This window comes from Sinohyriopsis cumingii, chromosome 9 (assembly GCF_028554795.1).
Source record: "Sinohyriopsis cumingii isolate HCF-2022 chromosome 9, ASM2855479v2, whole genome shotgun sequence".
Lineage (NCBI taxonomy): Eukaryota > Metazoa > Mollusca > Bivalvia > Unionida > Unionidae > Sinohyriopsis > Sinohyriopsis cumingii.
Window position 1 is genome coordinate 23,294,835 of NC_142969.1, and position 15,662 is coordinate 23,310,496.

The 15,662-nt window shown below is 36.6% G+C and overlaps 1 protein-coding gene across 1 annotated transcript in view; it reads right to left on the reverse strand.

Moving 5' to 3' along the window:
- LOC149791391 (origin recognition complex subunit 2-like) overlaps window positions 1–14,880 on the reverse strand; it is a 41,090-nt gene extending 26,210 nt beyond the window's left edge. Inside the window, exons 1-5 of the mRNA XM_089969941.1 lie at window positions 14,785–14,880; window positions 9,093–9,227; window positions 7,801–7,887; window positions 5,750–5,815; window positions 1,334–1,450 (exon numbers count right to left, since the gene is read on the reverse strand). Coding sequence (XP_089826067.1) covers window positions 1,334–1,450; window positions 5,750–5,815; window positions 7,801–7,887; window positions 9,093–9,227; window positions 14,785–14,860 — 481 coding nt within the window. The 5' untranslated portion in view covers window positions 14,861–14,880. The remainder of the gene's footprint in view (window positions 1–1,333; window positions 1,451–5,749; window positions 5,816–7,800; window positions 7,888–9,092; window positions 9,228–14,784) is intronic.
- Window positions 14,881–15,662: the final 782 nt, after the last annotated feature.

Consider the following 15,662-nt stretch of genomic DNA (forward strand, 5'->3'; position numbering starts at 1 on the left):
ATTCAGTCATGAATCCCTCCCTCCCACAGAGTACATCCACTAACTTATATATTCGGCCCTCCTAATGAATACATCCACCAGCTCATAAATCCATGGTTTATTTTTTTTAGGAGTTTAGACAAATTTTGCACTCTCACAAATCCAGCAAAGTAGAGTAACTTCTCCATTATGTAGCTGCTAAAAGACTTCTGAATGCAGCCTGTTGACCTCTCAATGCAGCCTGTTGACAGGCTCTAGACAGTGGTTTGAGAATGTCATATGCAAATGCACCAGAACTAATGTAAGTCATAAGTTCTGACACGTTCACAAAGTCAGAGAGATCTTTATTCTGGTCTTTATCCAACCTTCTATGATGTTGAATCATGTTAAAATAGTGTAATGATAGCCATGATTGTGATGAGAACTAGTTTCCTACAAAAAACAATGAAAGGAGTTAGCTTTGGTAGTAAAGATTTTGAGAAAGAGATGCGGTTTTGCTTGCACCATTGGGAGACTACTCTCCATTTTCACTCATAGGCATTCAAAGTGGTGGGCTTATTGTCCAAGCAATTCTCATACATGTGAACCCCCCCCCCCATAGGTATAGGTATAATTTTTATGAATACAGGTGGCAAAAATGTGTAATCTGACATCAAAAGTGTAATCTGAGCATAAAAAGTCAATCTATATATTACTCATTCTAATATTAGTACCCTATTTTGTTGAGGTACAATATTGTAGCTAATATTTTACATGTCATAATTACAGTAACTGTATGAAAAATTTAAATTTGATCAAACTCTGCCAAATGGTTTTAGCGAAGAAAATGAAAGATATCAATGCTGACAGAAAGATGACACATGATGGGCTACACAAAAAACTTATGCTGACCTTACAACAACATGACCTTAAAGTTACAAGAGACAAAAGGTACACGATAAGCTGTATTCAAGCAAATGGTAGTACATTCAACCAGGTCAAGGCTAAATCAAATACCACCTATCTTTGCTACACTCTTGGTCAAGTGCAAAACTGAAATTGGTACTTACCCAGAGATGTAACTCTGCTGCTAAACTAATAGACCTTTGACCCCTTTTACCTTTGACCCATACTGGAGTTCAATTCAAATCGTAGGCCAGGCTTGATGAGTCAGGTTGTGCAACAAATGTCCTTATTAAATTATGCATTTACCTCTTCTGGTACAAGAATTAATTTGGTAATGATATGAAGAATGTGTTTAAAAAATATGTTTACCAACATGATTCAACTCAATAATCAAAAACACTCAAGCTGACTTCTGTCAACTACGCCTACATTACTGTTTCAATATGAGAACAGATTATGATACACATACCAATAATGTGTCGTTTCCGCAGGCGATATGGGGTAGTTGCCTCAGGTTTTCTGCTGGACCTCTGTGGACGTTTTTGCACTGAATTGGCATCCTCCTTAGCTGGAGTGAATGAGACAGCTGGAACGAAAACAAGACAAGGTCATACCAAATGAAATAAAAAAACATCTGCATCTTTTGAGGTCCCAGTACATAATGTTTAAATCATCTCAATCACATAGAGACTGGTGGAGAAATCCAGTGTTCGTTATTCTGGTACAAGCTGAACATTTTCATGGTTTAAGTATCTCTCAATGTATTTACTGATGATAGCAAGCGAATGACCATCTTCTCATACCCACAGATGACATCATGTTCTTGCCTATGAAGGCTGGTAGGCTGTCTGCATTATAACAGATGACATCATGTTCTTGCCTATGAAGGCTGGTAGGCTAGCTGCATTATGACAGATGACATCATGTTCTTGCCTATGAAGGCTGGTAGGCTAGCTGCATTATGACAGATGACATCATGTTCTTGCCTATGAAGGCTGGTAGGCTGTCTGCATTATAACAGATGACATCATGTTCTTGCCTATGAAGGCTGGTAGGCTGGCTGCATTATGACAGATGACATCATGTTCTTGCCTATGAAGGCTGGTAGGCTGGCTGCATTATGACAGATGACATCATGTTCTTGCCTATGAAGGCAGGTAGGATGGCTGCATTATCACAGATGACATCATGTTCTTGCCTATGAAGGCTGGTAGGCTGGCTGCATTATCAGCCATTCTGATCTGATCCAGTTAACATTTGATTATTGTTGCTGTTGTCATCGTATGGTTTAATGCCAGCTTTCTCACATACCCACGTTAGCTGAGCCTGAGACTCGAAAAAAAGACAGACAGAGGTGAGATGGCAGTTATCCAGAATGGTGAGCACTTTAGACCACTTGGCCACTCATTTAATAGTTGAAACAACAATGAAAACTAAAATATAACAGGAAATGACAACACAAAAGAGAAAACTATATCAATAACCGTGCTCATAATGAATTCAAAGCAGTGAAAGAAAACTTACGAAACAGAATTTGTAATATAGCCTCACTGTAACAAATTTGAAAACACTGCTACTGAGACCAAATGTTGCCAACTTTTACCACCAGAAACCTAATACCTATGTCTTTCTGTCGGCTGACACGTGTGAAACAAAGCTTAATCCCAAGTTTGCCTTTAGAGTTCATGAATATAGAGACAAATCACTTTCAATTTTTAAAAGATTTCTTTTCATCTAATGTAACCCATTAGATTACTGAAATATAATTGCTTTTTAAAAATAAAAAACATTACATGATGTTTTGAGCAATGCTAATGAATATTAAAGACTGATGATAAATTTTATTTTATTTTTCAGATGATGTAGGGGCCCCGAGTGGCAGAGTGGTCTAAAGCGCTCTCCGTTACGGATCATTGCCATCTCACCTCTGTCTGCGTGGGTTCAAGTCTTGGATTTGGCTAATGTGGGCATGTGAGAAAGCTTGCGAGTAGCTTCTCATGGGTCGGTGGTTCCTTCCTGGGCTTTCCTGGGTTCTTCCTCCACCACTAATACTGGCCGCCATGTATAGCCTATCATGTGCTGAAGAATGGTGTTTAACCCACAACAACAACAACATCAGATGATGTAAGCCAGAGTGATCATGAATAATGGTTTAGTATCTGAGGATTTGATCAAACTTGATAAACAGACCTGTCATTAAAAGTGAACAACCACAGAAGTCCTCAGATGCTCAAACATAATAATCTTACAAATGATCTAACACAACATAGCAACATTTTGAAGAAATATGGACAACTTACATCACAATGGCAACTAAACTTGTCTTGGGATATCAAGGATTTTAAAGCTGTAAATTCTGCTGTTCAACCAGCATTAAAGCATGTTATATTTGCAGGTGTACTAAAATGTCCATCCAACACAATGACAGTAATGCTGATACCTACAATGTCCATCCAACACAATGACACAGCACAGTAATGCTGATACCAACAATGTCCATCCAACACAATGACACAGCACAGTAATGCTGATACCTACAATGTCCATCCAACACAATGACACAGAACAGTAATGCTGATACCTACAATGTCCATCCAACACAATGACACAGAACAGTAATGCTGATACCTACAACGTCCATCCAACACAATGACACAGAACAGTAATGCTGATACCTACAACGTCCATCCAACACAATGACACAGAACAGTAATGCTGATACCTACAATGTCCATCCAACACAATGACAAGCACAGTAATGCTGATACCTACAATGTCCATCCAACACAATGACACAGCACAGTAATGTTGATACCTACAATGTCCATCCAACACAATGACAAGCACAGTAATGCTGATACCTACAATGTCCATCCAACACAACGACACAGAATAGTAATGCTGATACCTACAATGTCCATCCAACACAATGACACAGAACAGTAATGCTGATACCTACAATGTCCATCCAACACAATGACACAGAACAGTAATGCTGATACCTACAATGTCCATCCAACACAATGACACAGCACAGTAATGCAGATACCAACAATGTCCATCCAATACAATGACAGTAATGCTGATACCTACAATGTCCATCCAACACAATGACAAGCACAGTAATGCTGATACCTACAATGTCCATCCAACACAATGACACAGCACAGTAATGTTGATACCTACAATGTCCATCCAACACAATGACACAGCACAGTAATGCTGATACCAACAATGTCCATCCAACACAATGACAAGCACAGTAATGCTGATACCTACAATGTCCATCCAACACAATGACACAGCACAGTAATGTTGATACCTATAATGTCCATCCAACACAATGACACAGCACAGTAATGCTGATACCTACAATGTCCATCCAACACAATGACACAGCACAGTAATGCTGATACCTACAATGTCCATCCAACACAATGACAGTAATGCTGATACCTATAGTGTCCATCCAACACAATGACACAGCACAGTAATGCTGATATCTACAATGTCCATCCAACACAATGACACAGCACAGTAATGCAGATACCAACAATGTCCATCCAATACAATGACAGTAATGCTGATACCTACAATGGCCATCCAACACAATGACAAGCACAGTAATGCTGATACCTACAATGTCCATCCAACACAATGACACAGCACAGTAATGCTGATACCTACAATGTCCATCCAACACAATGACACAGCACAGTAATGCTGATACCTACAATGTCCATCCAACACAATGACAGTAATGCTGATACCTATAGTGTCCATCCAACACAATGACACAGCACAGCAATGCTGATACCAACAATGTACATCCAACACAATGACAGTAATGCTGATACCTACGATGTCCATCCAACATAATGACAGTAATGCTGATACCTATAGTGTCCATCCAACACAATGACACAGCACAGTAATGCTGATATCTACAATGTCCATCCAACACAATGACACAGCACAGTAATGCAGATACCAACAATGTCCATCCAATACAATGACAGTAATGCTGATACCTACAATGTCCATCCAACACAATGACAAGCACAGTAATGCTGATACCTACAATGTCCATCCAACACAATGACAGTAATGCTGATACCTATAGTGTCCATCCAACACAATGACACAGCACAGCAATGCTGATACCAACAATGTACATCCAACACAATGACAGTAATGCTGATACCTACAATGTCCATCCAACACAATGACACAGCACAGTAATGCTGATACCTACAATGTCCATCCAACACAATGACACAGCACAGTAATGCTGATACCTACAATGTCCATCCAACACAATGACAGTAATGCTGATACCTATAGTGTCCATCCAACACAATGACACAGCACAGTAATGCTGATACCTACAATGTCCATCCAACACAATGACAGTAATGCTGATACCTATAGTGTCCATCCAACACAATGACACAGCACAGTAATGCTGATACCTACAATGTCCATCCAACACAATGACAGTAATGCTGATACCTATAGTGTCCATCCAACACAATGACACAGCACAGCAATGCTGATACCAACAATGTACATCCAACACAATGACAGTAATGCTGATACCTACAATGTCCATCCAACACAATGACACAGCACAGTAATGCTGATACCTACAGTGTCCATCCAACACAATGACACAGCACAGTAATGCTGATACCTACAATGTCCATCCAACACAATGACACAGCACAGTAATGCTGATACCTACAATGTCCATCCAACACAATGACACAGCACAGTAATGCTGATACCAACAATGTCCATCCAACACAATGACACAGCACAGTAATGCTGATAACTACAATGTCCGTCCAACACAATGACACAGCACAGTAATGCTGATACCTACACTTTTGGGGAGTATTCTCATCGTCTTTGGTTTTCAAAATGGATTTTGGTGTCCTGGCTTCTGAGGCTGCAATGAAAACAGGCACTACTTAATAGGATGAAAGCATGTCAATAAATTCTAATTATCTTTAAAACTAATGATGTCAGAAATTAATCATAAATCAATGATTTGATTTTGTCACCAGAACTATACAGTTGTCCTCCATTACAAAGTACCCAGAGTAACAATGTCCCTCATATAAGACGGGTATAGTCATGGCTTCCATTTTTGGGTAAATATAATCTTGATGGTACACCTACCTCAGAAATGATGCAATGAACCTTAATGGTTCCTCTTAATGGCTTCAGAGATGTCGCCAGGATTTTATTTAAACGGGTGAGGGATCTCAACCCTCATCTCCAAAATAAGGGATGGGGTAGAAGAAAAAAAGGGGGTGGAGGGAAAAAACTATAGCCCCATTTCTACGTGCCACACTCTGTCAGGGTTCTAATGAATTTGAAATCCTCATAAGACATCCCATCCAACTGTATAAGACTGGATTTTGGTTTTTACAAAAAATAAAAAACTGAAAATATCAAAGGTGGTCTGGGGGTCCTCACATTAGCAGGGTCTCAGTGGGTAGAAACCCTGATCAGACGGTGCATGGTTTAAGATGCACTGCTCCTTCTGGTCTTATTATCACAATATTTAGCAACATTTTTATCTCATTCTAACCAAATAATCATTTGAAAAATAAACAACTTACCTTTTTGTAGTAACCTACAGCTGCATAGTTTGGAATGCACAGATGACCACTTAATAAATAAGTATTCTTACTTCTTTATATATTTAAAAGATTTTTATTTATTCAATTTATCTTAACAGTTAAATAAACATTGCATACTGTGCTGAGTACATCTTAAAATGACTGACTTTCACCAAATTTTCAGGAATTCTCACATCAATGCTTTTCAAGTGCACAAATTCGTCAAAATTTTGCCACTGTATTTGTGAACAGACATAGATCAGCACAGATTTTATTTAGGGCCAACTAGACATCATAACCCCATGACAATATGACTTTCTGTTCAGAAAGAATAGCAATAACAATGCTTTTAAGATGACTGCCATGGTAGTCATATTGGATGCCAAATCAGCACTATTTTCATTTACTATCAATTAGACAATATAAGAATTCTGTTAGTGAAAATCCCATGTTGATATGACAATCCATTTAGAAGCAGTAGTGATAACAAATTCAAACGATGGCCACTGTGGTGGCCATACTAGATATCCAAGAGGAACCACTACGTCTTTTGCTGAAACTTGTATGCTGATGATTTTCCATTTAGGAGTAGCGATGAGTTTCAAGATGGCTACCATGGTGTCCATAACAGAAGACTCATCAGTGCTATTTTCATTCAAGACTAACTAGACAAGAAGTCCTTTAGTCAAAGAAATTCAAGATGGCTGCTGTGGTAAGGATACTGGTGTACGCAACACCATTTTCAAAATGACCAATCAGATCTTGGGATGCATGCATGTGTTGAATTTCACGACCATCCTCCAAGTACTTTAGAAGGTGTAGACATTGATTAAAAACATGACCTCTGAAGTGGTATCATAATCAGCCACTCAGATGCAAGATTATCTCAATTATCTCAACAATATGTTTAAATCTCGCTCAGTATGCAAACTGTCTGAAATCTTTATGAGACAAATAATAATGTAATAATAATAATGTACCTTATTCAGTAATTTTGACCATCGGTCCATATTACAAAATACAATACAATACAATGTGTGCCATGGTGTAAAGAAGTTAAATACGGTGTTCATCATGAGTATACAAACACAATTTCCTATAATACTTTATGAGATAAACTTATATTCAGAAGTTAATCAAAACTGAATCAAACATGGCTTGCAGATAGCAAAGAACTGTTGATGGACTGATTTAGGACAATACCATCAACTACAAACACAAAAAAGGTGGGAAATTTAATGAAAAAATGGGAGAGAGAAAGAGCATTAAAGAAGAAAAAGCATGAGATCAGATGTCAACAGCCTACCTTTCTCTGCCATTTGACCAGCCTTTTTGGGAGTTCTAAACTTGTACACATCACCACCACTCAGGGCACCTTCTTCTACTGCCAAAGCTATATAAGATCAAACTTGTTGGATAAGTTACACTTTTGAGTTTCATACTTTGCATAATATTTTTTCTACTCTCATGAAACTGTTCTATTTATGATATTAATTATATAAACAAACATGCTTGTTTTTATATATAAAAAAGTCACTTTCACTCTTTTCCCTGATGCTGCATAACATAGTAATAAGCACTATTTCTCAAGAAAACTGGTTTGTGAGTTATGGCCCTTGAACAAAACACAACTTTATGTGCTCTATTTTGAATGTGACTGACTGAAATGCACCTCATCATTCATAAGTAACACACCTCGACATGGTTCTTTCTTTTCTAAGCTGCATATTTGTATCTTCTTTCAAAATTTGGGTGCACAACCATTTACTACGCAGTCTGGTTAACTTTAGGAATAATGGCCCCCAAATTGAGTGCACTGTACGTTGTGTGCATAATGCATTTTCAGATCTCAAAACTACATTGTTTGCTTTATTTAAGGTGTGATTAGTGGGTAAACATAAAGAGCTTTTTTTCCTAAGTAAACATTACAAAATGAGTAACATAGTCTCTTGATAAGCAAGAGGAGCTGTGACTTCATTTTTGTAAATCCTGATTTGAATCTGTGATTCAATTGTTTCATGTAATATAAACCAGACTGACCTCATGCTTTATCAGTCACCTGCAGACCGGGGGGGGGGGGGGGGAAGGGGGGAAATATATGCCCCATAACTTATTAAATCTTGATGGTGCATGACTTGAACATGCAAAATCCAAAATATTTATTGGATTAGCATTTCAGGGTGCAAGAGTAAACAGATCATATTCTGGGAGATACAATTTGTTGGGCTCGAATATTATACCCCACCCCACCCCCACCACCCAATAAACAATTCTATTTTCCATCATGGATTTAATTTTGTGGATACTTGTGACACATAGAGAAAAAAATATTAAATCCTCCATAAATGATTCTAATTATAGATTCTATAATACAATTGTATCTTACTAATCAATACCTCAGTATACTGCCATGATTAAACAGCTCAAGTTTCATTTCTATTTCTGCAAAATTTAAAAAACTTTCAAATCTGCGAAGAAATTATAGATGCCATGTAACATTAAATCTGGAAAGAAATTGTAGATAGTGTCTAACTAATATTAAATCTGAAGAAAAAAAATGTATAGATGCCATAAAACTTATTAAATATGGATAAAAACCTAAAGATGCCTTGCAGATGTGTTCCTCCTCTTCATCACTGCTGCCTTCCACCATTTCTTCCAAGTCCTTCTTTTTAGAATAACATCTAGACGAAAATGGAGCTTGTCTGTTTTTCCTACCTTTGGCCTTGACACCTGAATGTGTGTGTGTATATATATATATATATATATATATATATATATATATATATATATATATATATATAGATAGATAGATAGATAGATAGATATGAGCATAAATGGCCACTTATGAAAATGGTCAAGTAAAAATACCACCACCCTCCTCTAGTTCAAATAGTGCATTTCCGATATTTCTGAGTGAAATCCAAACACTGAGAATACTGGCCATTTTATGCAAATCAAACCACCCCTTCTCATAACTGAACTCCATCCCAAACAAAATATGAATCAACAGCTACACCAGCAAGTCATTCTCTACCATTTATTATAATATTCACAACTGTGGCAGAGAATAAATGTATAAAAGCCAAAATTCAGTGATGGACAATCTGCAGGAGTTGACATTTGAGTCCAGCAAGGTGCTCAAAATCTAGTCTGTCTTCACAACAATCATTTAAAAATGTAGCAGATATTACTTATTTGTCTAGACTGACCTGTCTACAGTAATTCATTTCTGGTTTCCTGCCACAAATTTTAAAAAATATTCCAGACCTTTTCCATACCAAAAAATATCAACTTCCAGACCTCCCAAAGAGCTCCAAATCTGTGCACTGAAACTTCTCTTAAACACAAAAGAGCAGTCATTAAGAATCTAATGAAGTGGTATTTCACAGACACAGCAATGTCCACCATTGCAGGTTCAGTTATGGTTTCAAACTGATGTTATAAAGAAAATAATGCCATCACAGCAGTTAAAAACTCATTTTTTAAAAATAAATAAATTAGAAAATGCTCTTCACTGATTATATTTTTAAAAAAAAACAAATTACTATATACATTTGTTTAAATTTTGAATCAGAATTTGTATATTTTCATGATATACAGTAAGCCCAACTTCAGAAAATTGAGCAGTGATATCTTGCTCCAGAAAAGATTAATGGTTAGTTAGCTATAAAAAAAAAAAACATGCCTGTGAATGTGCAAGAGTTTGTTTGTCGTCGTAGGATTATTGGTATCAACACTGCATAAATTTATACATTTTGCCTTTGGTTACAACAATGCCAGAACATTCTGGCTAAAGTGAGGGAACATCTCGAAAGTCATAAACTACAGCCAGTCAATTTACTTTTGAAAATCAGAGGTCAAAGTCACTTTTGCTTTCCTAACAAAAGAAGGCGAAATTTACATTTTTCAGCGACTTAGTCACCCATTTTGCCTAGTAGAGTGACCCTGCTTCAGAGTAACAACCAGGAACTGATAAGAAACTAGTGATAGCTCAAGCTAGGCCAGGTACATGATACTAATCATACAAATCCAGGTACATGATACTAATCTTACTAATCCGGGTACATGATACTAGTCACACTAATCCAGGTACATGATACTAATCTTACTAATCCTGGTACATGATACTAATCATACTAATCCAGGTACATGATACTAATCATACTAATCCGGGTACCAGGTACATGATACTAATCATTTCAATCCAGGTACATGACACTAATCATACTAATCCAGGTACTAGATACTATCATACTAATCCGGGTACATGATACTAATCATACTATTCCAGGTACATGATACTAATCATACTAATCCAGGTACATGACACTAATCATACTAATCCAGGTACATGACACTAATCATTTTAATCCAGGTACATGACACTAATCATACTAATCCAGGTAGATGATACAAGTCATTATCTGAGTCCAAGTAAATCACCTGTGCAAAAGTGTTGTACATTTGGAATATATGCTTTAACTGGCAGGTTGCTTGATGATCTTGATGGAAATTTTACACGGATATCTAACAGCGGTGTGAGTATTGCAGACTATATGGTTGCCTCCTCTGGACTTTACCAATGTATAACATACTTCCTGTTAAACCAATGATAGTGTACATTTGCCATTATAACGCACCTTAAGTTGCCCTTATAATATCTCAGAGGCCAACATCATGATTATACAGAGAGTACGTTTTCTGAAGAGTTAATTTATATTTTAGTTGTAATCAACTCTCTAGTAAATCTGGAGCTATATAAGCATGCAGAAAGAAAAATATCAAGAGAAACAGATAAGCTTTCTTGTCTCCGAGATAATCCACAAAATGTGTGTAAAATGATTAGATCATGTGGTAACAGGGCACGTCTAACATATCTGGCTCAGAGTGGTATAGTTATTTTATGAACTGACCAATTCAGAAAGTCATTGATGATAGTAATGAAAGGAACCTCTTGTGAACAGAAATCATGCAGATTGTGAAATACTAAATGAACCTAATTGCACACAGTATATTTAGCTCAAATCTTAAAAGGCTTGCAATCCAGATGGGATACGAACTGATTTTGCTTATCACACCATTGTTAGTAGTACTTTTTAAGAAAGTTTTTAATATTGGTATTTTTATTAGTTCATGGGGAGAAAGTATTAAGTGGCTACTACAAATAAAACCCAAATAATTTCAGTGGTATATTACTTATTAATGCTAAGATCTTTATTTCTATTTATGGACCAAAAGTAACTGCATTATTGATGAAGCACTAGTAGTTTTGGCAGAGATTAACTCAACAGCCTGTCATAGAAAATATATCAAAAGAAGTTTGCAGTTTTACTGTTTGTATGTAGATTTTTTTAAAGCGGTTGACATCAAACACACTCAAATGTGGAAATGTTAAGCCTCTAAAGGTAAAAATGTGAAATTTTTATCCAATTTAAACTCAATGTACTTGCAGTCATGTGTAAAGTCAAGTGAATGCTTAACCAAATACATTGCATGTTGCAGAATAGACAAGGCTGTGTTCCGAGTCCACTATTATTCTCACTGTTTATTAACTACTTGCTGTTGAAAGAAAACTGTGGTAAAGGTATTTTTATTTCAGAAATGTCCCCAATCTTTTAGCACTCTTATTTCCTGATGATGATCTACATCTAGACTGCACAGACACAGCAACAGCATTCCAACAACAGATAAGCATAACAGAACACTTCTTTAATACCAAAGGAATGGTAGTTGACTAGGTTACATGTACATCTGAGGGTCTTTCAGCCACTAAATTCTCTCATTGCAAATATCAGCACAGCTAAAATTATCATTTGATCAACATAATTTCACACTCAGCGGGTGGTTGAAGTAGGACTGGCAGACATTTGAATTTTCCATCCAGCTATCACATATCTACAGAGGCCTCCTGTGTACGTGATTTTCTGCATCCCAGGTAAAACAACTGCGTCCAAATCCACAGGATTAAACATTTCTGAGACCTCTGAAGGATAAGCCAAAAATAAAAGTATCTGCAAAGGAGAACCTGAACAGAATTAAGAAAAGTCAATTTTAAATGGGACACAAATTGGTCCAGTTCAATTTTACAAATATATGGGTCTTGTGATTACACCTAAATTATCCTGGATGAAGGCTATCGAACATTAGTAGCTCAGAGTATCAGATGTATTATGGCTGTCTTTTATAACCAGAGTAAATCTGTGTACTTTAAGTAGATGCCTCTAAAATTACACACCTATAATAATCGGACTTTACTCTTACATTTTTCCATACATAATAGATGTGTAACAAAAATGTAAAATGGTCAAAATTGCTTTTAAATGTAACATACACTACACTGCTTAACAATTAACAGGTAGGCCTAGGTGTATGGAGTCGAATAGATAACAGGTGTTCTATTTATAGCGCACTGCACTGGATAACTTTGCTACATGTGTATTGAAGGGCTAAAAAGCCATACAGTCTATGAGGAAGTAAAGTTGCATTATTTATATACCAATGTTTAATATAAACAAAACATGTATACATGTGTTCAAGTAATAGATTTTGGCTTTGAATATATTACATTATGGGCTGGTGCCCAAGATTAGCAATTAAAAATCTTGAATCTTAAATCAGAGTACGAGTGAGGACTGGTATGAAAGTCACAATCAAAACCATATTAGCACAGCACCTGGTGACAGTTGAGGCAGATACATATCATTATCATCAGATGATAGCAGATGATCATCAGATTTCAAGGGTTTGTTCAGATGGCCGACATGGCAGGTGATCATCAGATTTCAAGGGTTTGTTCAGATGGCCGACATGGCAGGTGATCATCAGATTTCAAGGGTTTGTTCAGATGGCCGACATGGCAGGTGATCATCAGATTTCAAGGGTTTGTTCAGATAGCTGACATGGCAGGTGATTATTAGATTTCAAGGGTTTGTTCAGATGGCCAACATGGCAAGTGATCATCAGATTTCAAGGGTTTGTTCATAATGACAAGCTATTATCTAGTATCACTGAATACACCACACTGTTTTAGCTAAAGACAATTACAATGACAGAGGGAAAGCAGGATCAAATTTTTATTTAGTTCAGTCAGCGAAATTCTGATTCAGAAAATCTTTTAAGTGTTTGTAGTGTAAGCCTTAATCTAACTAGCTTTGTAATATCACTTGGCAGTAAAAGTAATGACACTCCACACTGGATTAGAACTGATATAAACCAACAGCTGGTTTATATGTTCACTAGGGTTTAAGTTCCATGGGAAAATACTTTCAAGGCAGTCTTTTCTCCCCTTCCTAACTGTACTGATGTCTTGTATTTAATAAATAGTATAGAATGCCTTCTGCAGTTATTCTTCAAAAACAAATAACATTACAGTTTTGTCTTTTTCATACCTGAGAAGCTTCTTCATACTCAGCTGTGCTTAGATTAAGCTGAAGTATGTTTCTTTAATGAAACAAATAAAAACATATTAATATTGATGAAAGTATTTAGCTAGCTTCATTTCGTTCAAGATTCGTATCATCCTTTTAACCAATTTTCATATTCCTGGCTTCCACTGCATTCCAGGAACTGAAATGTGGGTGAACGGAACTTGAAAACAAGTCCATTAGCTTGTGTGAGAATTTGATTAGAAAAAAAGACATCAGAGAAAGTAAATTCTGACTAAAACATTACGACTTTAATTTCTAGAAAAGCATCAATATGGACTGCCAAGTGTGAGATATTCCTGACAATTTGAATTATTGTTCTAATGTTAATCGACACTGAAACATGCTACACAGCGTCGTTACTTCGTCAGTAAGACCTCGACCCCCAAAACATAAATGTCAGGGCCTTTGTCTGTAGGACTACCCCACCCTATAAACATCCGAGTAGCATGCGCTCCCTTGCGTCTTAATTCCGTTCTCTCCCTTCTTTATTTAGCACTACGCCACTGTATATAATATCTTAAAGGTCAGGGTCTTCGTTTACTTATTCGCCGATCGCTAATTATGACCCGCGATAACATAGCACTCTAGTATACATAACCGTCATTTCAAATTTCAGAGTGGCTTTTAGACAAATTTTTGTGTGACTGTCTTCAAAATCGAGGAATTATGTATATTTACGATACCAGAAATTTACTTTCAAGAGTTTACATTTTACAACGGTAAAGGAAAACAATATTGTAAATCTATGCAAATGAGTGGACCATTCTCTCTCTCTTTTTCTTATCAGATCTGTTTTGGTTTGAAATAAAGATGGCATTGCTTCCTTGCAATTTAGCTATAAATAACTGCCTTATTCGCACCATCAATAATATGCTGGACGACTTCATCATCATCGACAAAGGACACAGAAACCCGTTTCTTCAGTGGACTCGCCATGCCAATTTTCCCGCGGGTAGCTTTTGTTTCATGGAGGTATAAAAGTTAATGTGAAGGTATTAATAGTGGATATAACCACCAACGTAGCGGAAAATCTTGACAGTAAACACGAGAAGGTAATGGAATGCAAACAAATCGTCTGGACATTGGAAAATTAGGAGAAAATAAAGAAAACATCCAACATTGAGTTCGGTGTCAAGACGCATAAATTAGTTAAGTAAATTCGAAATAGTAAGATCTATTTCAAGCACTAAAACACATGTAAATGTTTATGTTAATTTATCCTGTGCTGTACATGCAAGCATTTATTTTGAATGACATGAGACCAATCAGTTTTGATTTGGCATCTTTCTTTATTATATAAAACAGAAACAAATCTTTGCTTTTAGACAGCCTTGTTTAAATTTTTAGTAATTATTGTTTTATTCTGGAACTATTTGCAAATATTTTTATAAATTTCTGTTATTGTTAGATTTTAAACAGTTTTAGTTGGTCAAATAACAATCTGATCAAAGGGTATGAATTTCAGTCTTTCCTCTCTTAATACATGTACAACATCTCTCTCTGTACACTTACAATGTCTCTCTTTGTACACTTTCAATGACCGCTCCGGTGCACTAGTGATTAGAGCGTCCACCTCAGATGCGGGAGGTCGGGGGTTCAATCCCCAGCAGAGTCATACCAAAGACTTTTAAAAATGGTACTAACAGCTGCCTCACTTGGCACTCAACATTAAGAGGTTAGTGTTAGGACTGGTCGACCTGGTTTCAGGATAATGTGTCTGGGTGGGACATATGCTACA